The sequence below is a fragment of the Pleurodeles waltl genome, chromosome 7 (genome assembly GCF_031143425.1).
Source record: "Pleurodeles waltl isolate 20211129_DDA chromosome 7, aPleWal1.hap1.20221129, whole genome shotgun sequence".
NCBI classification, from domain to species: Eukaryota; Metazoa; Chordata; class Amphibia; order Caudata; family Salamandridae; genus Pleurodeles; species Pleurodeles waltl.
Window position 1 is genome coordinate 1,023,925,371 of NC_090446.1, and position 26,485 is coordinate 1,023,951,855.

The window sequence follows — 26,485 nt, forward strand, 5'->3', positions numbered from 1 at the left end:
GACATAGTTCATCTTCCCTAATTCCAGTCATGGCAGTACATAGTCTGCAACTGTTCCAGTTCTATTTGATCAAACACAATAAAATCATGGACATGGATTATAGTTAACCAGGAGTTACACCTGCTACCCTTTGCTTGCTCTTTGGAACACTAGCACAGCCCTTAGTACACCTAGTTTTGAAGTCATTGGGATCATTTGAAGAACAGAAATAACACTGCTATAGGACCCTCAAATAAAGTTATAGTTAATTTCCCTGCCCCTTCCCCCTAGTAGCAAATAGGAGGCAGTTGAGGAGCTAAGGGTGTGGAATGAGTTCAAGCCTGGAATATCATCGGGCTCCATGAGTGTATGTTATGACATCCTCTACCACTGGCATTTTTGTGCATAGGTACAGACATAACTATGGCTGGAAAAATGGGATGAAATTTGATGATGGTCAGGAAATGGCCGTAGTAAATCTCATTTTGGCTCCTTATTCTCCATTCCACATATCGACACTTATAATGGCCTGGTAAAAGCATGGTAGTGCTGCCTGATAATACTGTTGCTCTTTTAGTGTGCCTTATTTCTAGTCACTTATAATAGGATTGTCTTTATTTTTCCCTCAGGCAATATCAAGGCTGGTGTTCAAATGACTCATAGAAGAGTGACTTAGTTAAGTCATCTGTTAGGGCAAACACCATTATTATTTGATGATTAAGCGTCTGATGTAATCAAGTTCCTATAATACTTGCTGTTGATGAAAAATCAGAGAAGGTAAACAAAATTGCCAATGATGGATTGGGAATCCTGGGTGAGTGAAATGTAGCACTAGGCCTACAATTTTAGAAAATGTATCTGCCATTCATTGTTGCAGTGCAAGAAACCTGGAGCCTGACACACAAAATATTTTGCATTACCATAGCCATAGTAACTAACTTTGCACAGAAGTGCAACTCAAATTGTCATGGATTCTGTTGGACTTGGTCCTTTCTGCCTTTGCCTTCAGGTTTTTGCTGAATTTATTTGTTGGCCTTAGTGCCAGTACCAGTGCTAACAAGCTTGTGCTATCTGCTTAAAACTTGGTAACATTCAATTATACCCAATTGGCATATTTAATCTACTTGTAAGTCCCTAGTTATGTGGTACTACACATGCCTCAGGCCTGTAAACTGAACACTATTAGTGGGCCTGCAGCACCGATTGTGCCACCCACTTATGTAGCTCCTTAAACATGTCTCAGAACTGCCTTGGCAAAGCCAGGGTGTGCAGTTTAAACTGCCATTTTGACTTGGCAAAGGAAACCTTTTGCCAGGCCCAATCCTACCTTTTCAATTCATATGTCACCCTTAGGGTAGGTCTTGGACAGCCCAGAGGGCAGGGTGCAATGTATTTAAAATTAGGACATGTACTTTTAAGTTATATGTGTCTTGGTAGTGAAAAACTCCTAAATTTGTTTTTCACTACTGCAAGACCTATCTCTCCCATAGGATAGCATTGGAGTTACCTTATTACATTTTGGAAGTGTAAATTAAGTGGGAAGAGATAACAAGTTCATGTTTGGTGGCTCTGGAATCACAATTTAAAATCCAGACTTATGGTGAAGTCTGATTTTAAATTGCAACCAAAAAAAACACTTTTTAGAAAGTTGGAATTTTATTGCTTTAGCCATTTGGCTGCCTGCAGCCGGTCTCTGGGTCACATGACTGGATGTGGGTGTGGGTGACAGGTGGGCTTTATGTATTCCTCCTAGTCAACCAAACACGTGAGAGCTTAGGTGTGACTGGAGGGGCCGTCAGTGGCAGGGTGGGATGGAGGAGATGGGAAGAGCCCTACTGAATAGATCTCCACACAAAGGGTTTCATGCCCCCTGACATTACTCTAGAGCTAATGCCAGGAAGGCAGAACATCTGTGCGCTTCAGGGGCATGTCTCTATAAGCTTCTTCCCACTTCAGAGGCACGCCTGTGTATAAAAGGAGGTGCTCAGACACCAACTAACTCTTCATTACAATTCTGGACCTGTGGATACTCTGCCAGGAAGAAAACTGCTGTGCTGCTACAAGGACTGCACTCAGCTGGATTGCTGCTCTAAAGGAACTGTTGCCCTGCTGTGCTGACTTGCTGCCAGCTGCTCTCTTACCTGGGGAAAAAGAACTAGACCTGCAACTTCATCTTGAATCACAGGCCCCAAAGTGACTCCAAGGGCTAGTCTGCTGGCCTCCTGGTCTGAGCCAAAGGGACATAAAAGGCTCACCAACCAGCTCCTTGACCCAGCTTCATTTAATTATATACTCCCTCAGTGGGACCCCAATGGTGCCACTCTGCGGACTCTTAAATCAAGCTGTTGGGCTCTTTGTGACCATGAATGGACCCATTCACCCCAGACCATGCTGCTTGAGCTGCTGCCAACCCTTCTCCTCACCCAGCAGCATTAACAGTCCACAGGAGACTGCCAAGGCGGGGCTGTAGCCCGCCTATCTGCGACAACCTGCCTGCTCTTCGCACCATGCCAACTACCACCCGTGACACACTTTTTGCCCTTTATGACCCTCTCCAATGCAAACAGGACTCTTGGCTCAAAACGTGATGAGGTAAAATTTTAGCTGGACTAATCTAGGGCTGTATCCAACCCGCACTCCATCACAGTAAGCCTGAACTTTTGACTCTGACCCGGTCCAGCGTGACCACATAGTCAGAGTTGGTGCTTTCTGCTTTTAGGCACTATTTTTCACAGTTTATTCTTTGCAAATTCATAACTCTGGTTCTAATGATTGGATTTTTGTTATTTTGGTCTTGTTATATTTATTAACTTAAGCTCTATTTCTCTAAACTGGTGTGGGATTTCACTGCTTGAAGTATTGCACAAATATTTTACACATTGCCTGACTGCTCTGTGCTAAGATACCAGGGTGTTGAGCACAGATTTATTTTGGGTTTGCTTTTGTCTCTACGCTGAATAGGATTGTGGTTGCTGCATGACCAGGGTTCACTAGTAACCCAATCATTCAGTCACCCCATTTCTAAAAGATACTGTGAGTTACTATGAAAGCCTTTTGATGGCTTGTAAGTCACAAAGAAGAGGTGGAGGCCAAATGAATGCATCCTCCCTTACAATACAAAAGGGAATACCCAGATGTTGTGTGACAGTTTTTTCAGTCCAAAAGCCTGGAATGGTTAGAGCCTTAAGATGACAGGCTGTTGCCATTCACAAAGTCAAAACTGGACAGCTCGTGCCCTGCTTGTACAAGCCGTTTGCATCCAGAAATGTAGACCGCAGTCTTCCATGCATTCCACACCTTCCTATTTACAATGTGCCACTATTTATGGCATTGTGGTCCTGTTCGCTAAAAAGACAGGATCACAATGCTGATTCCGTATGAATGTGAATGCTATGATGGAGGTCTGCCCCTCCATGAAGTCCTCCATTCTAGCTGTTGTGTTGTTTTTTACACGGTGTCATAGTCAAATTCCTGCCTTGTTAATATTAATAAGGCGACAGATTTAAAAATTTGTGAATAAACCTTTGTTCTGGGAGGACCATGAGGTTCTCACACACTGCAAAGAGAGGAGCTAGTTGGAGCACAACGCATACATTGAAATTGTGCTGTGACTAGACACTTTTGTGCATCATCGCATAATCAGCTCAAGTCACAAACTTCTGTTTTATGCTCGGAAACACAAGGTCAAGCAATCATTACAACCCTCAATTATAACTCTGGATTATCACCTCCTGGCCTTTCACATTATATCACTCCTCATACAAAAGACATTTTACAGTGTCATAAAATGTATCCTTTTCGGACTGATAAATCCACTCACGCCCAAAACAGCCTGTCGTAATATGAGAATAGAAAGACTTGCAGAGGAACGAATAAACTAAACTTGGTATTATGAGTACACTAGGGCCTAAATTTAGTAAGACTTTGCATTCCCCATGCAAAGGTGCCGCTGGCAACGCAAAGGTTTATTTTACAAAGCCGTGCACGGCCTGATTTGTGTGGCCTCGCATCGCTTTGTAAAGAAATGTAACACATGCAGCAGGTCGTGTTGCATTTCTTGGTAGTGGTAGGCATTCAGTGGGTTAAGCACAAGCATTCCCTTGCATCCACACATGAAGTCATGATGACTCTTTGGATTGTTTTCGTGCAGGAAGGAGGGCAGCCTCAAAAGTGCCTGCACAGGGAGAAAGCTAAAGAGTGCCATATCTAAGGAAATATGGCACTTTTCAGCTCACTACCATTAATGCAACACAGCAAGGCAACTTGCCTTGCTGCACTTTGTTGCGTGAATTCTTAAGATATCTGACATTAGATTTCCTGGTGAGTGATAAATGGACAGTGAACAAGATACAGCAGCTGTCCTTGTCAAACTCCTGCATCTCTTCCCTCATTCAAGTGTGCCCACTATCAGGAAAGCTATTGCACGTAGCAAATGCTGTTGTTTAAAGATACTAGGAGGGATTCTCTATTTAGGTCCGTTATTTCATTACTCAGTTGCCAGTGCCAGACAGAAAAAATGATTGTGTCCCCAGTCTTTTGGAGAGAAAAAATATGTTTCAAAAGTATAAAGGGTGCCTTTATTTGGGGAAGGATTTGTTGTTGAATATCTATTTATTTGCTTTAATTACCAGTTTTATCAGAAACTTTATACAAAAGGGTAATAGCGGTCCATTGCATGATAGGCAGGTTCCATCATTCACACAAACCAAAGAGTGTACAAAGGTGTGTTAAACAAATGTTGAATACTAACAAGTAGTAAAATTGCATAGTTGAGTTTCCACAATAAACGTATTCACGTTTCCTTTTTCCTCTCTGATTAGAAGCGATCGTACCTGAAGGAAGGAGGAACAAGCCCTGATATTAGGTACCACTTAGTTCCAAAGGAGGGGTCTTAGAAGGTGAAAAGATCGATGATCTACCAGAATGTTTTAGTGTAACCATAAGGGTATAGTTGGCAGTATAGTGTGTCAAAAGATAGTCATGGGCTATTCACAGACCACTTTGAATGATCGTGTCAAAGACTGCTACAAGACACAGTTTTTTTACAGAGAGCCATGACATTTTTTCTGAACAGATGTGTCAGTACTGGGCCTGAGAAAATTCATTTATATTATTTCCAGCAAAGTTAAGAACCTTGGCCCAGATGTGCTAAACTCTTTAACGGTGGTAATTCCTATGACTGACTAAATCAGAAGGTACGTGTCAGTTTAAATAATTTTCAAATTTACTAAACCCTTTCAGCAGTACTGAAAAGTTTTGCAAGTTATTAAATGGGTTTAGAAATACTTTACAAATCACAATTTGGAACAGGCATGTTGTGGATGTCCCTTCCAATCTGTAATTCAAACTCTGATGTGTCAATCATTTCCACCCGTAATTCTGGGTGCAAACCTTTGAGAAGTTACCATCTCCCAATTTGAGGTAGTAACTGATTACCAAAAGGAGGGTCTTCTTTAAACTCCTCTTCTGGGAATCAAGGTTGCAGCTTTAGTAGAAGTGGACAGTGGTCCTGTTCTCACTGAAGCTTTTTAAAATGTAAAAACTTTTCTTTAAAAGCAACCCTGTTTTCTTTGATGACTTAACAGTGTTAGACTGATCATTCATCTCCACTGCACTACTTTAACAGTGTGGTGGCTATGAATGGTTCTTCCATTGCAGTGTTAAAAAAAGTCTTCTGATGCAAACCCAAAAGAATTTCTTTAAAAAAAATTATGTTGGGAAATGAGGTAGGAACTTCCCTTTTGTCCCAAGAGTACACTTCTTGACAGTGTGATGCATAGAGCTTGCAGTGCGCTGGTGTCTTACTAATTGAAAGTGCAACCAGTCGATGCTATTAGGTGCCAACTGGTTTCAGCTGAATCAGTGTCTGGAGGGTGTACTTAAAGCATCGAATCAAGCACGAAAGGTACTGCTAGAAAGGGGAATGCATCATTTTAACAAAAGTTTGAGGTTTTAGGGAAATCTAGGAAATAAAACTGTGTGGGATCCATGCAAGTTACACCAACAAGGACATCCCTGTGTGTCAACTACTGAGAAATGTCTGTTTGTTACGTTTCCCTGCATGGTGGCCAAGACCGAGTACAAATACTGCAGCTACCCACATTGCCAAAATGGGTCAGTGTTCATCGCCAAACCTAGGGGACTATCATTTCATGGGCGATAGGCCCAGCTACACAAGTGGGCTACAGGTTTTGTTAAGAAATGTTATAGGAATGCTGTGCATTAGGAATGTTGTTGCTTCCCAGAGATTCCAGAACTTTCCCTCATAGAAATATGAGAAAAATGCATCATTTTAACTAAAGTTTGAGGTTTGCAGGGTATTGTGAATAAGAATACCAACCAGTCACCCACCCTGGACTCTCCTGGGTGTCTAGTTTTCAGAAATCTCTGGGTTTAGTAGGTTTTTCTGGGAGGTGGCCAATCCTAAACCCTCAAACTGCAGCTATACACATCACCAATAGGTCAAATACCAAGATGAGAACCACCTTGCACAAGTAGGTTACTGTTTTTAACAGGAAAAGTGTGGAAACCCAAAGTAGAACATCTGTTATCAACTGAATTTCTCTCTATTTTATGAAAAATTCTCTCTGATTCACATGATTATATGGGTGACCCCAATTTCACAGTAGTACAAATAACCAATATTTCTAAACTCTGTACTGGCATATATAAAAAATGCCTAGGTTTCCTTCTTATTCATTTTCCATTCAGTACATGTTACTTTATGATTTGATGCATGGTTGATACACAATGAAATATCATTACATGCTGCACTTTAACTGCTTGCTCTAGGTTATTGCCTGTTCTTGGACAATCAAAAAACACTGCATGTTCCTGCACACAGAAGCATCTGACAGACGTAACAGAGTATGACTTGTGTAAATTGGCAATCGGGCCAGAAATTTACACTTTAATCTATTGCTATTTTTTCCTTCCTGTTTTCTTTTTTTTATTTGAACAAGTAGTTTTTTTTTAGAAAACCATGAGCAGTCTACATAAGTGACCCCTTATTCACCTTTTTGGAAATGTTTAGCTTTCAGGATTCACCAATGGGTTTCACACCTGGTTCCACAACAAACTGCAAGTAGGTAGGAATCCGAGAAAAAGGAAATTCGTACATCACTTTTTTTTTTTTACAAGTACATTTTTTCTTCAAAAGCTGGAAAGATGGTGGTCTTAGCACAGCAAACCTATTAATGCCATTTCTAGAGAAAAAAAACATGTGTTTTTAAATGTTTTAAACAAACCACAATTTTGCTATATTTTGGCTATTTCCTCTGTTCCCACTAGGTGTATCACCACAAATGCTGGTGACTATAAGGATCCCCAACATTTGGGAACAATTATGCAAAAGTGGCTTGGTGGAAAATGTTTTTCCTTGCTGATAAAAGTTACAGGGCCTATGCTCAACATACCCTAAACATCAACAAAAGGCCTCAGCATAGGGGTGGGGTTAAGGGGCATGGCTACAATGGAGGCTAGAATGGTCGCCTTTGAGTGAGGCTCTGCAAGCAACAGGGCCCATCATCTAGCATCCTGCATGCCCCACACTCTCTGAGCCCCTGAACTCAGTTGGAGTGCTCAGCTACATGGTACTTGACTGTGCTGGGGCATTGGTGCTGTCCCTCAAGGTCATGAAAGGCCGGACGACAAGTGCACATTGTCCTAGCCTCTTCGATCAACATACGGGGCCTGCGCCTAGGATGGCAATACATGTCTTATACCCTCCCACCCAGCCAAACAGCAGGTCAGGGGGCTGAGGCAGGTGCAACTTTAATGCACAGCTGTGAATGAGAAGCGCGGCTGGTGTGGGGGTATCTCCTGCAAGCGGCCCTGTGGCACTGCCAGCTAACCTGGGGCCCACCATGCGGTCCAGACATGGGAACAGCCGCAGCAGCACACACATGTTTGACTGGGATTCCTAGAGCGGGGGCGCAAAGATGTCTGTACTGCCCTCTGATTGCCCAGGAACCTTTGGGCTACTGTGCAAGGTTGTGAGTGGACATGGCCCTGAAAGTAGGGTCAACAAAGGCAGCAAATTTAAGGCCTTTCAGGGAGTGTGCAGTTTAGAGTCAAGATCAGCGCCTGGGCCCCAGTTAAAATGTGAGGTGAGAAGGCACCTATCCTGGGTACCAGAGGATGTACTGCCCGGTGGGGGGAGAGGTAAATCAGAGCACATAGACTGCTCAGTTGAATGTGCCCCATGCCACAAGGAAACTAAAGAAGGGTGTTGATACCACAACAATCAGATGGTGCAGCCTTAGGCCAAGATATTGCTCTATTAAGTGGCTAGACTCTAAGAGGGTTTGCCCCCATTGCCCTTTTCCCTCAGGCACCTGGATGGATGAAAGACACAGACTTGCTGAGACACTACACCACCAGAGGGAATTGCAAGAGGACACAGACATTTTGTTTTATGGCCATGACCACGTGCCCGGCTGATTTCTACTTCCCCTGCTACAAAGACACAAGCACTGTGACACAGAAGCGGTATTGTTGGATTGGTCATCCCTGTACAGTAGAGATCTAGTAGCTGTACTGAGGGACAGAGGTTGCAAGGGTCCTCGCTGTTTATTGTGTGGGGTGCTGGCTGCCTGTGCTTGTTCACACGCCCTATCCCCTTGTTGCTCACTCCACAGCACTAACCGTTTCCAGGTGTTGGCACCTGATGCAGGCCAGGAGCTGTCATTGGGCACCCCTAGTCCAGAATCCTCTGATGGGGACTTTACTATTGTCTCAATGAGATCACCGTGGGGAGAGATGCCTACCCAGTAACTTCTTCTTAGACTGGTGAGTCCACAAAATGGGCATGTGCCAGGGGTTTCTGGAGGACAAGCCAGGGCAAGAGACAGTTCTGGAGTAGAGTATGTTCTGCATATGGGCCCAGGATGCTGTGGGACTTCTGGAACCTAAACCATAAAGCTGACTACATCAGCCCTTGGAGACTTTCAAAGGGACTGATAGGCTTCCAGAAGTTGTGCCCTTAGGTACCTACTGCACTGTTGGGGACTTTGAAGCACGATAGTTGTTGGTATCTGCAGGAGGCTGGCCTGCTTTGTAGTGGGTACCTTGGGTACTTACCCCTTATACCAGGTCCAGTTATCCCTCATTAGTGAAATTTAGTAGTGTTCTAGCAGCTTAGGCTGATAGAGGTAGCTATAGGAGAGCAGCTTAGGCTGAACTAGGAGACATGCAAAGCTCATGCAATACCACTTATAGTGACACAGTACTTATACACAAGTACAGACAATACTCAGTGTTACCAAAACTAAAGGTATTTATTTGGGTGACATGATACCAAAAATATCTTAGAGACAATACTCCTTCTGGAGGTAAGTCTTATACACAATATATACACTAGACACCAAAATTAGACACGTAAATAGTCATAGAACAATGCAAACAGTAGGAGATCCTATAGAATGTAATGGGAGAAAATAGGTCCAGGAGCAACACAAACCATATACTAAAAAAGTGGAATGTGAATCACGAATTCCCCCTAGACAAGTGTAGTGTGTGCAGAATTGCTGGGAGAGTAAGAATACAGTAAATGTAAGTAAATTACCCCACCCCAGAGCCCAGAAAAGCAGGAGTAAAGTACTGCAAGTTTCCTTAGGACACACTACACCTCGTTTTTGGTATTTTGCAGCAGCCAACCAAGTCTGCAAAGAAAAACTGCTGGAGTATTGGACCTAATAACCTGCGAAGGAAGGGGGCCAAGTCTAGAATTTAAAAAAAGTTCCAGGTAGGACAGGAGCCCCTGCCAATCCAGAAGAGGGTGCAAAAGAAGAGTCCCCGGTTAGTCGAAGACTGCAGAAATGAACCCTAGGAAGATGCCAGCGCGTATCCTGCATGATGCAAAAGATGTCCACAGCATGAAGATCGTTACAGATGCAATTTCGTGGTGGAAGGCACCAACAAGCCTTGGCTACTGAAAAAGTGCATTTTTCATCAAAATGGTGCTGGATGGACCCAGGAGGGACCTGGGGGGCTCAACTCTGTGTGAGAAGGAAGAGGAGGCTCTCCACACTTTAGAGAGCCCTCAGGATGCCAGCCAGCACCCCCAGAAGCTACAAGATCTGGGTTTAAAGGAGGTGCAAAACACAGTTGATGCAGCACAACAAAAGAAGGTCCCACGCCACTAGAGAACAACTCAGCAAGTTGAGCATTGCAGGGTGGAGTGCTGGGGACTTGGGCCAGGCTGTGCATGAAGTAAATTTGCAAAGAGTGCACAGAGGCCTCATGAGGTGAAGAAGACACAATACACAGGGGTACCATAGTTCTTGGGGAAGGCAAGGTCTTACCTCCTCCGAATTGCGTCATCAGGACCTCAGGAGAGTCTATGTTGATTATGTCCACCCTCTGTGTCCTTAGGAGCATGCTCGTCACCGTGAGAGGAGTCCCAGGGTACCAGTCGTCACCTTGGAAGGTGCCTACTTGGAGCAGGGGAATGACTCTGCCACTCCACGGGAGATTTCTTCGGTGCAGGATGAAGAAACGGAGTCCCCAGAGCATGCACACCATGGTAACTGTTGCAGTTGCTGACTTGGACCTGAGGTTGCTGAAGAAATGTGTCTCATGTAGACACTTTGTTGCAGTTACAGCGTTTCTTGGAGCAGGCTGCGGTTGATCCGAGGTCAGAAGAATCTGAAGTTGTTGCAGAGGATTCCTGAAGTAAACTTGCAAGCAGAATCTGAAGAGAACCCACAGGAGAGACCCTAAATAGCCTGAGAAAGGGATTGGCTACATTATCAGCTATGGACCTATCAGGAGGGGTCTCTGACGTCACCTGCTGGCACTGGCCACTCAGAGCCCTCCAGAGTGCCCCCACAACTTGCAAAGCAAGTTGGCTGAAGTCTGGGACACACTGAAGTAGCTCTGGGCACCACCCCTGTGGTGGTGATGGACAGGGGAGTGGTCACTCCCCTTTCCTTTGTCCAGTTTCCCGCCAGAGCAGGGGAGAAGGGGTCCCTGAACCGGTGTAGGCTGGTTTATGCAAGGAGGGCACCATCTGTGCCCTTCAAAGCATTTCCAGAGGCTGGGGGAGCTACCCCACCCCAGCCTGCAACACCTATTTCCAAAGGGAGAGGGTGTAACACCCTGCTCTCAGAGGAAATGCTTTGTTCCGCCTTCCTGGGACTGGGCTGCCCAGACCCCAGGAGAGCAGAACCCTGTCTGTGAGGTGGCAGCAGCTGTAGCTGCAGTGCAAGCCATAGAGCTGGTTTGGCAGTACTGGGGGTCCATGGTGGAGCCCCCAGGATGCATGGAATTGCCTCCCCAATACCAGATTTGGAATGGGGGACAATTCCATGATCTTAGACATGTTACATGGCCATATTCGGAGTTACCATTATGAAGCTACATATAGTTATTGACCTATATGTAGTGCGCATGTGTAATGGCATCTCTGCACTCACAGAGTCCGGGGAAATGGCCCTGAACTGTGTGGGGGCAACTTTGCTAGTGCAAGGGTGCCCTCACACTTAGTAACTTTGCACCTAACCTTCAGCAAGTGAAGGTTAGACATATAGGTGACTTATAAGTTACTTAAGTGCAGTGAAAATGGCTGTGAAATAACATGTGTGTTATTTCACGCAGGCTGCAATGGCATGCCTGTGCAAGGGTTTGTCTGAGCTCCCTATGGGAGAACAGCTGCAGCCCATATGGGTCTCCTGGAATCACCATGCCCTGGGTAACTAGGCACCATATACTAGGGACTTATAAGGGGAGTCCAGTATGCCAATTGAAATTGGTAAGTGAAGTCACTGGCCCACAGTTACAAAATTAAAAGCAGAGAGAGTATAAGCACTGAGGTTCTGGTTAGCAGAGCCTCAATGGCACAGTTTGGTACTACACAGGCATACATATGAGGCCACAAACTATGAGCACTGGGGTCCTGGCTAGCAGGATCTCAGTGAGACAGGCAAAGCACACTGACGTATAGGTTTTTATCTATGAGCACTGGGGTCCTGGCTAGCAGAATCCCAGTGACACAGTAACAACACACTGACACACACTCACAAAAAGGCCAGAAGTGGGGGTAACCATATTAGAAAGAGGCTACTTTCCTACAGTATCCAAGCCAAGAGAGGGGGTGTTATAGTTAGTGTCTCTGTTGTGTTTATGTTCTTATTATTCACTGGGATTGAGTTGGGTTGAAAATTAGGGGAATGAGCACTCCCACAATCCATCACAGGATATATGCCTACCTGGGGCAGAGACACATTCACATAGCCTGCCTGCAGGAGACAGCTCTCACTGCCACTGAGTTAGACAAAGTGAGTAAACGTTGGAGAGTGCAGGTGTTTGGGACAAGATATTCTGTGTTTGCCAGGGTGGTGCTGCTCTGGATTGCCCAAGGGGTCCTGTATATCTGGAATAGAACAGTGGTGGTCCCCGAAGGCTACTTCATATTACTAAAAGTCATACTGGATGGACAACTAGTCCCAGTTGTTTCACTTTAAGCCCTCAACACACTTCAGGGTGAATTTCTACGCACACTATCACCAGCCGTGTTTACTGATCCCAGGCTCCAATTTTCTGTGGAGGGGATTTCAGCTCCATACATTGCACTGCTTTGGATTGCACTGTACCCCCCTCACCAGGGCTTACAGGTGACAAAACACATTAGGCGCTGGACGTCCATGTCCCACTACTATGTGCCGGGACCCCAGATACACACTAGACTTGATCATCTTTTTTGTAATGCAGAGTCTTGATCCCTGTGCTGAGATCAGAAAACTTAGGCAGGGCAACATCGGACCACAGCCCACTTTAAGGTGACTTTTTCAGTGGGAGGATATGAGGGTCCCAATACCGACCTTGCGCTTTTGCAGGGAGGCCCTGATGGGCACAGTGTATAGGGACATTATTGGCACCCATGTGCTCCACTATGTCAAGGAGAATGATGACATGCTGGGTCCAAAGGCGTTCAGTGGGACACCATGAAAGTGGTCAAGTGGGCCCATTGCATTATGATGAGCTGCTGGCAACAGTTGCCCTTTGTCTGCTGAGATCTTTGCTTTAGCCATGGAGCTTCTGGATTTCATACTGCGGACGCGGGGACTGGACTGGAGAGTGCCAGTGGGGCCTCACTGGCATGTGGTTTCACTGTATACTGATGATGTCCTGGTTTATCTGCGGGACCCTGGTGGAGAGCTGCCGGTACTCTTTGATACCCTGGATCTCTTCGAGACATGGCGAGCCTGTGGGTGAATTGAGGAAAGTCTTGTACTTCCCCAGGCACAGGGTTGGTTAGGCAGAGCCTGACCAGCTGGAGATGGACCGTTTGCCATGGAAGCTAGACACATTTCCCTACCTTAGAATAAACATTTACTACATCAAGCAGGACTTTCTAGATGGGAACCATGGCAGGGCATTAGTATCGATATGGCAGTCATTGGGTTTCTGGACCCACCTGCCCCTGTCGCCCATGGGCAGAGCGGCTATTGTGAAAATGCTATTACTTCCACAGCTCCTATAATTCCTTGCGGCAGTGCCGGTGATCTGAGTTGTCTGATCTCTGATCTGATATGTGGCACAGCGCAAAAGTGGGTATCTATTCGAATGCTTCAGCTGCCACTATTAGAGGTAGGAATGGGAGTTCCTGACTTGGAGCTTTACTTTGGGGTCGCGCAATTAAAATGGCCTATGCTCTAGCTGGTGGAAGGAGGGGAGGGAGAAGGCAGAGTGATCAGAGCAGATTTGGTAGAAAAGGGCTACTAGAGTGGCTACTGTCAACCCCTGACCCGCCCAGGGTACTGAGTCACTTGGCTCACACTGCAAAGTACTGCTGGAAAAAGTACATTTACTGGTGACGTGGTTTGCCATCCTGTGCCCCACAACTGCCATTTTGGTGTGTGCCCAGGATGAAAGCTCTACTTAAGGTGCATGTCCCGGTACCTTGGAGCGAGGCAGAGTTGCCCTGCTTGTGAGATTTATACAATGATGGTACACCACGCTCCTTCGGGCGCTTGCCAATTCTTAATCTATAATGTACTAGTACTATATATCAGGAGCACCTGGAGGGTGGGTCAGGAGGCCATATCCTTGTACCAGTGGTTGCAGTGAATGCTCATGCATGGCCTAGGACACAGGGTGATCACAGTTCTATATGGTGCACTGCAGGCTGCAGATGCAGATAAAGCACTGTTGAGTAAGCCCTGCTGGGATGACTGCCTGGGCACAGCCCTCACTAATTATGAATGGGGATGGAGCTTGAGCAAGTGAAATGAGTGTCCCATAACCCACGCCTAAAATGATCCCAGTTTAATTATATACGCCACACTTACTTTACACCACACAGCCTACATAGGATGCTTCCGGGGGTAGCCTCTATGTGTCGCCGATGTGCCACAACGTAACCTTTAGGCATATGGTGTGGGAGTGCCCGCTATTAGCACAGGTATGGGTGCAAGCCCTGGAGCATGTGTCAGAGATAGTGGAGGTCCCTTTGCCACCTGATTCCTTTTTCTGCCTACCTGGCATTATCAAACCTACAAAGAGCTATAAACATCTGAAATTTGCTGATCTGGCAATGGCCTTTTCTAAGAGGCACATAGCCATGTCCTGGAAGTTGGCGCAAGCATTTGTGAGTGCCTGCTGGCTCTGGGTGGTTCTTAAATGGGTGAAGGCAGAGGCTGATGTTGTTGTGGGCAACCTTGGAGCTTGGGGTCGAAATGGGGCTGCAATACTGTGGGATGCTTATTTCCTTAGATTGCAATGCGACCCCCTACCACTGATGATTACCTGCGGTTTTAGCTTACGGGATACTTGCTGATGATCAGAGCATGGGGCCTCCCCTCTCAGTGCCATGTGCATGGCACCCCCACCTCACAACCTAGGTCTTAACTGATGGCATATATGCAAATTACCACAGAGCTATCCAGTGTATCCATACTCACCTGGTTTGGGTTTCATTTGTTTTTTCCAGTTTTTATAGTTATTGGCTATTATGACTGTTTGCTGTTTCATTAATGGCTTTATAATTGAAGCCATTTTTACTTTGCAGAAGACAAGCAATGAAGCAATTTATTATATATATACAGATGCGTGGTTTAGTGTAACAGTCTGTTGAACTTTTGAGTTTATGCAGGGTCATCCCCAATCTTTTTGCTTCCTGCCTCCTATTTTTTCTGACCTATTGATGTTGGCTTTTGAACTCTAAGCACTTTACCACTGGTAACCAGTGCTAAAGTGCATATGCTCTCTGTGTAAATTGTATTGTTGATTGGTTTATCCATGATTGCCATATTTGATTTACTAGTAAGTCCCTAGTAAGGTGCACTAGAGGTGCCAGGGCCTGTAAATCAAATGCTACTAGCACTGGTTGTGCCACCCACATTAGTAGCTCTGGAATCATGTCTCAGACCTGCCACTGCAGTGCCTGTGTGTGCAGTTTTAACTGTAAATTCAACTTGGCAAGTCTACCCACTTGCCAGGCCTAAACCTTCCCTTTTCTTACATATAAGACACCCCTAAGGTAGGCCCTGTGTAGCCCCAACGGCGGGGTACAGTGTTTGGTTAAAGTAGGACATATAGTAATGTGTTTTATGTGTCCTGACAGTGAAATATTGCTAAATTTGTTTCTCACTATTGCAAGCCCTATCCCTCTCATAGGTTAACATGGGGGCTACCTTTAACACCTCTGGAAACCAAGAGGAACCTCTGCCTGGAGAAGAGCTGAAGAGCTGAAGATGAAGAGCTGCCCTGCCTGTGACTGTGCTTTGTGGAGCTATCGTGCAGTTGCTGTTTCTGCCAGAGTAAGAGGGCAAGGATTGGACTCTGTGTGGGTCTTCCATCTTGTGAAGATCTCCAAGGGCTTGATTTAGAGCTTGCCTCCTGTTGTTTGAAGTCTCAGGGACAGCAAAGACTTCTCTCTGCCAGCACCTGGAGTCTCTGGATAGACTCCTACTCTGCCCTGTGGTGCCCATCCAGTTCCTGGGACCCTGAAAGGAGAAGCTGGCAGCCTAAGAGGAAGAAATCCATGCACAGAGCGCCGTGCGGGGAAAAGATCGGCACAACTCCGATCTGCGGCTGGGAAATCGATGCGCTGACGGCTTTGTGACTGAAAATCAACACTCGCCTGAAACGCGACCGAAGAATCGACACACGGAGCTGGAGAAGCGACGCACAGCATCGCTGATGGAACCTGGGAGACCTGCAACCCGCGCTGCATGGTTTTCGGATCATCGTGCAGCTGGATTTCTGCGCAGGCACCGCTGGGTGTGTAAAAACAGCGCAAGGCCTGCTCGGACCTGAGAGTGCTGACCGGATCGACACATTGCTCTCCTGTGGAGAGAAGAAACGACGTGCCCGTCCTGACGAAAGGAGAAACTACACAAGGTCTTGCTGGTGAGTGAAATCGACGCATCGCAAGCCCTTTTTGAAGCACACTCGCACGTGCAGGGCTATTTTGACACACCCAAGGTACATTTTCACGGTAGCTGTGTTAGTGTGTGTTTTAAACTACATAAGGACTCTTTTTGCTTTTTAATTGATAACTTGACTTGTGTTTTGTGGCTTTTTGTCATTTTGGTCTTGTTTTGTTTAGATAAATATTTTCTATTTTTCTAAACCTGTGTTTTGTCATTTTGTAGTGTTTTCATTAAGTTACTGTGTGTGTTGGTACAAATACTTTACACCTAGCACTCTGAAGTTAAGCCTACTGCTCATGCCAAGCTACCAAGGGGATGAGCAGGGGTTAGCTGAGGGTGATTCTCTTTCACCCTGACTAGAGTGTGGGTCCTTGCTTGGACAGGGGGTTACCTGACCCCATTTCTAACACGGTCAAAATAAAATTGACTGCTTCTAGGTAAAAATGTCTGCTATGGAGTGTCTTCTGTAACACTGCTCACCTTCTGGCATGATGTTTTTCATTTTTGGTTGCTCCTTTTGGGATCTTCACAATTCAGACACACTAAAACATTTATGCACCTACAATAGGACACATTATGGATCATACTGGAGTTTGGGGGCAATACTGGAAGCTATTTTTATGGTCTGGTTTTGTTTAGAGAAACTGAGGTGCATATTGTCCATGGGATGATTGTAGATCTTTTGGCTTTGAGGGACCAGGATTTATGGTTTCCTTTGTTTTGAAACATCTAAGTACATGTAGGGCATGGTAATGACCAGTACACAGAACTACTGCTTGGAGTGGATATAAGAATTCAGTTGGTATGGAACGAGCATGCTCCAGTGAAATTAAATGTTGCCCAGTACAAGCATAATACTACCACAGTCTTTCTACAAAGGCTATATGTAAGGTTCAAGATAAAGCTGACAGTTATCTATAAAGATTTTGTTTGCGAATTACCTTTGCAGTGTCTTTGATGTCCATTTCAATACTTCTGATTGACAGACAATACATTAGGGCAGGCAGGCATGTGTAATAATCTGACAATGGGCTGTAGAGAAGCAATTTACATTTTTAGATAATGTAAACCTATCTATTTGAGAAACACTTGTAAGCTCTTGAATTCCACAGGACTATATGGACATATCAACTCAAAAGGGTTTGATCTATGTCATTCTTTATAGGCCTCTGCATTTTGGACATGAAATTAAAAAATGAGAAACTTCTAAAATTCAGTGATTGATAGCGCAGTTCTGAAACAATGATGTGTGGGTTCTGCAGTGGGGTACGCCTGTAAATGTTCAACATTATTTTATAACAGTAGTCCATAGCATTTTTGTATTTAACTTACTCCTAGATGTGTTTCTGCTTCTTGCTGATTTCCCTGCTGAGGAAGCCCAAACTGACAAGCATCGTTGGGTTCCTGCTCACTCTCACCTTTGGATGCCTAAGCCTGATTCTTCTGATTGATAATCTTCCATCCCCTGTGATATGGATTCTGAATATCCTCCTCAGTCCATTTAACTTTTCCACTGGACTGTCCCAGGTAATACCCCACTGACTGCAGTTCTGAATCATGTTATGTGTTTTTTGTAATGGAAATCTTTTATTCTCCAAAAATATTTTTCATATAATTGCATGCTTGAATCATTCTCCATCAGGCTGGCAATCACTGATATATTTAAATAGCAGTAAACAGTGTTAAAATGGACTTAGACCTGATCAGCAATATTTGTTTAGTAGCACATCTACCTCATTTGGAGCAACCTAAACATCAGCCAGCCAATTAGCTGGATGCACCAGCTCTTCCACTCCTCCTAGAGGCCTGTGTCAAGGAGTCCCCAGATAGAAATCTACTCTAACCTTTCAGGTGACCCAAGTGTTACATTCCTGTGTAACTTTCCTGGTCAACCCAGGGAGGAATCTAGCCTCATTTTCAGCTTTCACAGAACTGTGATTTGTTTTTAGGCCAGTAAGACCCTTTTCCAAACTGTCACCACCTGTCACCACAGCTGTCTTCAAAACCTGTTCATCTTGTGGACAAAATACGATTTGAACTGATGATACTCATTCCCAGTATATTTATTGTCTTTATACTGATCTTAAGGTTTCACATTGTGATAGTTGTAAACCATTTTACTTCTGATTTTCTAAAGGACAAAGAAAGGGGGCTGGTACTATATGTACTAGATAGAGGGAATTTCCCTCTTTCCAAGGGGGATTCCCCCTTGTCAGAGACGATTTTGTGAAAAATGCTCCACCAAGCACTTCCATGAAAGTTCAGCAGAAAAGGAGACTTATTCAGTTTCCTATACTGCATTTATTTGCAACAGAGTGTACAGCCACTTCCCAACAAACCAAGCCTGAAGCAGGAAGCTACTGCAGAAAAGAAGATTCTGTCTTGGCACAACACTTAGCAAAAAATGTAATTCAAATAATGACAAACCATCCACGAGAAGGAGGAAATCCCCAGGAAACACTCAGTCGCTGATGACTACAGAAATACCCAGTTGATAAAGAGACTACCAACAGAATCATCATACATGTCTCCCTTACGTCTGTCGGCACTACTGGTAGCTTTGTTGGTAAAACTTTCAAAGACTAACCCGTTGACAATGCTGGTGACAACAACACCATCGAACATGACACCATTGGCATCAGCAACACTATCGAGGATGATACCTTGACGTCAACACCAGCAATAATGACACTGTGGATGACAGTATTTACAGGACATGTCTTTTTGCCATTAAGGGTGACAATCTTTCTGTCTTCCCAAACTCTGTCAGAACAGGATGAGGTTGCAAGGACCTTACATCACAGAGCACATACAGTCCAACACAATTGAATGTACCCTACATGCCAGATTTTGAGGATGAAATGAATGAGTATGGTCCTTGTCACGATAATGCATACCTTTTTTATCTATTCTACTACAAATCAAGGACACTTTCCAAAGACTGCTACGACAGCACAGCACAGTACAAAGCCCTTGATTCAGCCTCAGCTTGATTGACAGGCCATCTGAAGTCAGACTCTGTGAAAACTTCAGCTGCTCAGAGATTGAAAACCCCTCTACTCCATCCTCTCGCCCCCTCAGACAGGGATAGTAGGCGTATAGACAATCTGGTTCAAAGAATTAGTTCAATGGCAGTGACTACTAAGGCAGCTCAAACCCTGGCTATTGTATGAATTTAGGATCATCAGATGTGACATGACATTGCACCATTACTGGATTTCATCCCAGAAAATAAGGAGTCAGCTGTGGCTATGCTCAAGGAGAGATAAGTTACTTCAGCAGCCATAATTGATGCAGCAATGGATGCATCAAATTTAGGCTTTCACCATCTTGCAGGTGGACCTGTGTTGAGACGAGAAGGCTGGTTAAGATCCTCAGCCTTCCATCTTGAAGTTCAGCCAAAACTTCTGGACATGCCTTTCAATGACTTCACCTTGTTTGGAAAGCATGTGGATAAAGCCCTTCAAAACAGATACTTATACAGTAAAGACAGTAGGTCTTTTATAGTACCATAGGTCAGATTTGTCCAATTTTCATGGCTCAAGAAGACCACCTAACAAAGGATGAGGATTCAGGATGGACGTCAAGGCTGAAGATATTACTCCTAGAGACAATCTGGCTATGACCAGGGGTATATCTCCAATCGCAATCAGAGGCAAGGAAATAGAATGTCTCCAGGATGAAAGAGAAACTCTCCTCAATTATGTTCCAACAAAAACCAAAGCTTGGCTCATAGTCTCCCATCCCACTGCTATCCCAAACACAGAAGAAGGAGGGGAGAATTTCCTTTTTTGCTCCTCTCTCATGGGCATCCATAACATCAGACAAAGGGGTGAGGCAAATTATTTACAAAGTTCATACATTCAAATTTATTTAAAAAAACACCTGTCTGACTGCCAAAGAAGGAACATCATCTCCATTTCAGAGAGAGGCAACTAGGAATTCTTCTTCTCCTCTGCAAGGAAGCAAGAGGAAAAAAAAGGGATCCCAAAGAAATCAGGAAGTTTATATCAGTTTTTTTCAATAAGAAATAAGATGGGAGTGGAGACCAACCCTGGACCTCAGACAGTTGCAAAAGTACCTGCAGAAAAAACCTTTCATATGGTCACACCTCAGGAGGTCCTCAGGATGATCCAGGAAGGCAATTACCTGGTGTCCGTTGTTTTACAGGATGTATGCGTCCTAATACCCATTCATTGGAAGCACAGAAAATATCTGCTTTCTAGAAGCAGGGTAGTGTTTAGGGTTGGTAAGATGGTTTTAGGGTTCAGACATGGGTAGTGATTGGGGTAGTAAGGAGCTTTAGGGGCTAGGGTTTAGAATATAAAGATATTTGTATGAATATATATGTGTGTGTGTGTGTGAGTATATATTTATATATATATATATATATATATATATATATATATATATATATATATATATATATATATATATATATATGTGAGTATACCTTTGTGTGTGTCTAAGTGTGTGTGTGATGTTAGAAATAATACTTTATCACCTCCCCTGCAAAGCAAAGGCTCTCTGGAAGCAGAAGAGCAGAATGTAAAGGCACTCCCAATACTTACATGAATTATTGACTCCTAATGTTACATCTTTTACTATAATGTCTGATATTAGTTTGAGTTCTCTTCTTCTGCTGAATAAATCAATGATCTTACTCAATCTCATTTGTCTAGGTGGTATTTTTAGAGAATGACAAGGATGGTGTCCATAACCTGAGTGAAGGTCCTTATCCCTTGGCTGCAGTATTTTCCATCCTGGTGATGAACGCTGTTTTGTACATGGTGATGGCGATATATTTTGATGCGGTCTTGCCAAGTAGGTGCTATATGCTTTGCTTCATTATTCAGGCAACAAAACAATTTAATGTATACTTGCATTACAGCTCAGAATGGAGAAAAGCTAGTGTGAAAAGCTGTACCTCTTGTTACATTCATAGAAGAATGAATGGATGGACTGGTATTACGGTGAGCCTAAATTCAGCAGAGAAATGAAACAGTTCAAGGTCCTGAAATCATAGTGCGAGTGCTTGCTATTGCTACTAAAGAGAAAGATATTACAATGTACTGCTTTGCCATCTCTGTTTAAGATGATTGACACCAAATACTCTTATTTGATCAAACTATGAACATCTTTATAAAAACATAAAGAATGGCCACTTTTACCCTTATTGCTAATATTTTTGGTCTAAATGAGTCATGGAAAGTTGAACCTTGTCATGTTTTTAAAGGTCCATGTAAAGGCTTTCTTGTACTTTTTTATGTACCCTTTTCTATTTTACACATGCTACCACATGTTCATGGCTATTGATCCCTATTGCTACAGCAAGGTATCAGTTACAGGAGGTGAGAGGCAAGTGATAATAGTTCAGATAGCTCCCACCTGAAGTTCTCCTACTAACATGAAACACAACCTTTCATGTGCTGAAGGTTCTTACGAAATTAGCAAAGCTGATGAAAAAGCACATTGAGCTAGAAATGAACTTTGTAATATTTCTGTGCAAGATGCTCATATGGGGGGAAGGCAGATATACTACTCTTACTTCAGTCTAATATACATTTAATTGAGGGCAGGTATATTTAATTTTCTAACTCCAGTCAATCAAACTTTGGGAAAAAGTGCACACACTGGTCTGAAAGGGACATGGGGGGATTGATTTACTAATCTAGAAAGCCTAATATAATGTTTTTCTATATCTATTTCTTAATTTTATTTTTAGTATAACACAGTATGAGAACAAAAAGGTAATGTGGTTTCCAACAATAATAGAATCATGTTAATAACACCTTTCTTTCTTGTGATGTAGAATTCTAGAGTTAATACAAACAAAGGGACCTGATTATAAGTCTAGCAGTCAGAAGACTGCCAGTCTTGCGGTGGAGGTCAGACTGCTGCGGCTGTTGTGGTCTGACCACCGTATTACAAGATTGACGGTCCGTGCCTCTAAGAGACAGCTGTCTCCACCAGGATCACTGATCCCTACGGAATGACGGAGGTCGTGGTTGTAATCAGCCACATCAGCACTGGAGTCAGCACCACAATGCTGATTACAACCATGTTCTCCGCCAGCCTTTTCATGGCGGTTCAACTGCCATGAAAGGCTGGCGGAGAACAGGGGCCCCCCTCCCCACCATCATTAGAATGTGCACTGACTGTGGTGCAGACAGCGCACATTCTGAGGGTGTTCGGGGGCCACCTGTGCGACCTTGGTTTCCGTCAGTCAGCCCAGTCTAAAAATCGTAATGGGGCAGGTGGGAAGACTGCCAGCTCCATGGCAGTCAACTCACCATGGATCTTGCGGTTGGGTTTTCCGACAGCCAAACTCGTAATCAGGCCCAAAGTCTCTGACTATATCTAGTCTGGGATGTAGGGGCCCCAAACACCAGTCTAATATATTTGGTCATTCAAAATTATTTCAGAAATTAAAAAAAACTTTTGAAAACATATTTTCATTTGAATAGCTTACAATTTGAAACATTAAAATAATCTAAAAAATCCAAATAAACTGTCACCTTACGCCACAATAAAACACACAATCCTAAAGGAAACATAATAAAATCCTGTATGATAATGACAAACATTTCACAACCAAAAATATAATGTACAATTTTGAGATCTGACATATTTTAACATTTTAATTCATATAATTTAACAATACACCATAATAAAAATATGATATTTTAAATAAACATGTAACTATATAATGCAATAATTACACACTTCACAGAGTTTAAACAAATGTAACACATTACATAAATAGTTTTCCATTTAAAATTAACAAAGTTAATACGTTGGAAATAATCATATAAATGGATATATAGTCACAAAATGACTCTGCACCCAATTCTCCAATCAAAACTACATTAAAAAAAAAGTAAATAAATAATTGCACAGTTATGAAACACATTAACAAATAACTATGTCTGACATTGCAAATTTAAAATATTAAACAACTGACAGTTAAATATTCTTTAAAAATAACACTACCCACCTAAACCCCAATACACCACACAGCCCATAGAAAATAATGAAATATATTTCTAAAGAATAATCATTTGCACAGACTTATAATAAACACTTGTAAAATAATTTACCAATTAATATACTATAGTTGAGACATTAACAAGATAATGTTGTTTATATATTTTTATTTAAAATACTACACATGGAATACCACAATAGTTTCCACATCCCAAAATTAAGATCTTTTACTTAATGATAAAATTGTTAACCAGTTCCTCAAATAATTAACAGTTTGACAATTAAATTAAAATTAAATAACTAAATATGAACCGCTTGGCAATGATAATATACAAGCTAGGAAAAAACTACCCAGCTAATCGTCCAAGAAACACATAAACACCCAAAAGCGTACATTACCATCATGTTATTCAAAAACATTAAGAAATAAATTCACAATAATATGAAGCAAAAAAACAATGCAATATGGCAAAAGATATTAAAAAGTGATATTATAATATTATAGTCAACTATATTTTAAACTTTGATACTCTGCTAAAAAAGTCATAAAAATATACTTACCTTCTATATTATTGTCCACAGTCACAATAGTAGTCTCAATAATTTGACTACAGTATTATGGGGCCAGATTTATATTCTAGCAGATGGAATACTTACAATTGTACTTGCGGATGACTTTACATTCCCTGGGCCATGAATAATCCGCCCCTTCTCCAGATTTAGTGGTCTCCACTGTGATTAACCCGAAGGTCCACCCGCATTTAAATGTAGCAGGTGGACCACATTCTTACTGGTGAAGTATTCCATCACTGTTGTGACAGAGTAGCCTTAATCCTAAGAATTAAATTGGTCCCATTGAGGTTTTTTGAAGTTGATATTTAACTGGTATACCATTCCAGCATAATGATAGACAGAATTAGCTTTATAAATAGATTCTCTATTCCATTCTGTCATTACGTCCAGATAGCCATAACTTTATTCAGACTGTCCCAATATTGAATGGATCGTCACTATTAGCTTCTGACCATCACCCCCTTCCTTCCATACCATGATTATGCAAAAGCAGCCACAGATATGAACATCATATCGCCATTCCCCTATTTAAGGTTGGCGTTTTAACATCGTGTCTGCCAGAATTTTCCTGGCAAAATTCCGCATGCCTTGAATTGTCGAGCCAGAAATTAAAAAAGCAAAGAAAAGGACATTTAGTTCTATTTTTTATTTTCTGAAGCAAACCCCTGACTATGGGTTTCTTTCTGAAAAATAAAAATAAAGTAACAAGAACTCCACCATGCCACCATTTAGCGCTGGACCACCTGTCACTCACATTTTTAAGCAAGACCTGCTCCCACCATGGTGGTAGGCACCACTATTGCAAATAAAGCCCATAGACCAAGCAGGAATCATTAAATATGGCTGATCTGCCAGGAAACAGCCTTCTATGTCATTGAAGAAGAATCATCTGTCATACCAACAGAATAGCAGTCTATGTTTAGGAGTGCCAAAGGAATAGATGGGATTTGGGTTATGCCATGACCACCACTGTATCAGAGTTAACTCTATATACATCCAAAATCCAACAGTATGCAAAAAAGTTCATTATTATTCAAGGGCTAGCAACAAATATGTAAAGTGCCTATCATACGTAAGATAGGACATTGTTGTGCCTCAGTCACCATTAATGGCTAAGTTGCTTTATTGTATAGTAGCCTTAGACATTTGCCTGAAGACCAATTTTCCTTAAGTACTAGGGGGTGGGCAGGGGTGTTGTTTAGTCAATAATATTAGGGCGGCGTGAGACTGAGACTTACCAGTAAGTGATGTAGTGTACCTAACTAAAAAGACAGTGGGTAGCCTGGGACATGGTTTGCGTTGGGGCTGAGTTGGTGAAATTAATATGGTGTTTGGAAAAGTAAAGAACATTCTTCATAGGATTAATAAGTACATACACCTATAAAATTGGTATAACAACTTTGCCCCTCTGAATATGCAAAAGACAAGTTGAATAATAAAACAGTGCTTGACAATTGTATATGCCAAGCACCGGAGATAATGCTGCTTTTACCAAGTGGCACAATGCAATGCCACAATTATATGGAATACACTAGCATGTATGCACACAAGGCTGGGCTTTGTGCCATTCCAATACTATGTTGCATGTTTGTCTTGAATGAATGAATTCAGCATTTTTTAAATGTGTTCTTTAAAACAGGTCATAGTTTTAAAAAATGGCCAATACAAGGTGACAGGTCAAAGAAATTAGCATAGCATTTATGGGGTCCAGATGTGTACTTAACTAAACTTAAATAAATGTTGCTTTAGGACCTTTTCTCTGGTGCCTACATCCTGCCACCACTATCCCCTGTACAGATACTAGGTATTGAGCTAGGTATTCAGTCCTTCCTGAAATGCGCAGTAGAAGTACTTGCTGAACTGGACAGTGATCCTTCTCTTTTGTGGGCTCAATGGGAGTCCACCTGCAAGATCCATGTCTGATTGTGGGCCAGCTAGTTTTCACAGGGCCCCACTGAAATATCTCGAATGGTGGATGATGTTGTCCTCTCCAGTCCAGTTCTTGAAGCTCAGGGAAGTCTGGCTGCCCTCACAGCGATGGTTGAAGAGCATTCCAGAGCCCTGAGGTCTATACTCTTGATGAACATGCTCCCATATTTTTATGACATTGGTTGGCAGTTTGTTAGGGTGTCATACATATTGGTGGTCATGGTTGTTATGAGAAAGCATAGTAACCTTTGTGGGTAACATGACCCCCTTCTTTTGTAAGGCTGTATGCAATGTGTATAGTACATTGACTTTCAACCTGCATTTGTTACCAGTGGGAAATCAAGGCCAGTAGCTTGAATGTGGGCAGTTACAGTACTGGGATATTCACCAATTCATATTTAAAAGTGTCTGGTCTTGGTCAGAATATTTTATTGCCCTTGGAGTCGTCTACCAGTCCCAGTTAGCCAGTTGCTGCTGGTGGGCATGCTGGTGAAACTTCAGAGGCTGATATTATGGGAACCAGTGAATATGGACAAACAATTATTTTCTGTGTCGGACAGCAGGGGCTATGGAACCCTGCTGCATTGGTTCACTGGCTTAAGGACAGGAGAATGTGGACTAGAAAGGGATCATAAATCTTA

General features: G+C 43.0%; 1 protein-coding gene across 1 annotated transcript in view; it reads left to right on the top strand.

The window, feature by feature from the left end:
* Nucleotides 1-26,485, top strand: part of LOC138245863 (ATP-binding cassette sub-family A member 9-like) — a 2,236,336-nt gene that overhangs the window by 313,857 nt on the left and 1,895,994 nt on the right. The window contains exons 8-9 of the mRNA XM_069199841.1: nt 17,694-17,882; nt 21,038-21,179. Coding sequence (XP_069055942.1) covers nt 17,694-17,882; nt 21,038-21,179 — 331 coding nt within the window. The remainder of the gene's footprint in view (nt 1-17,693; nt 17,883-21,037; nt 21,180-26,485) is intronic.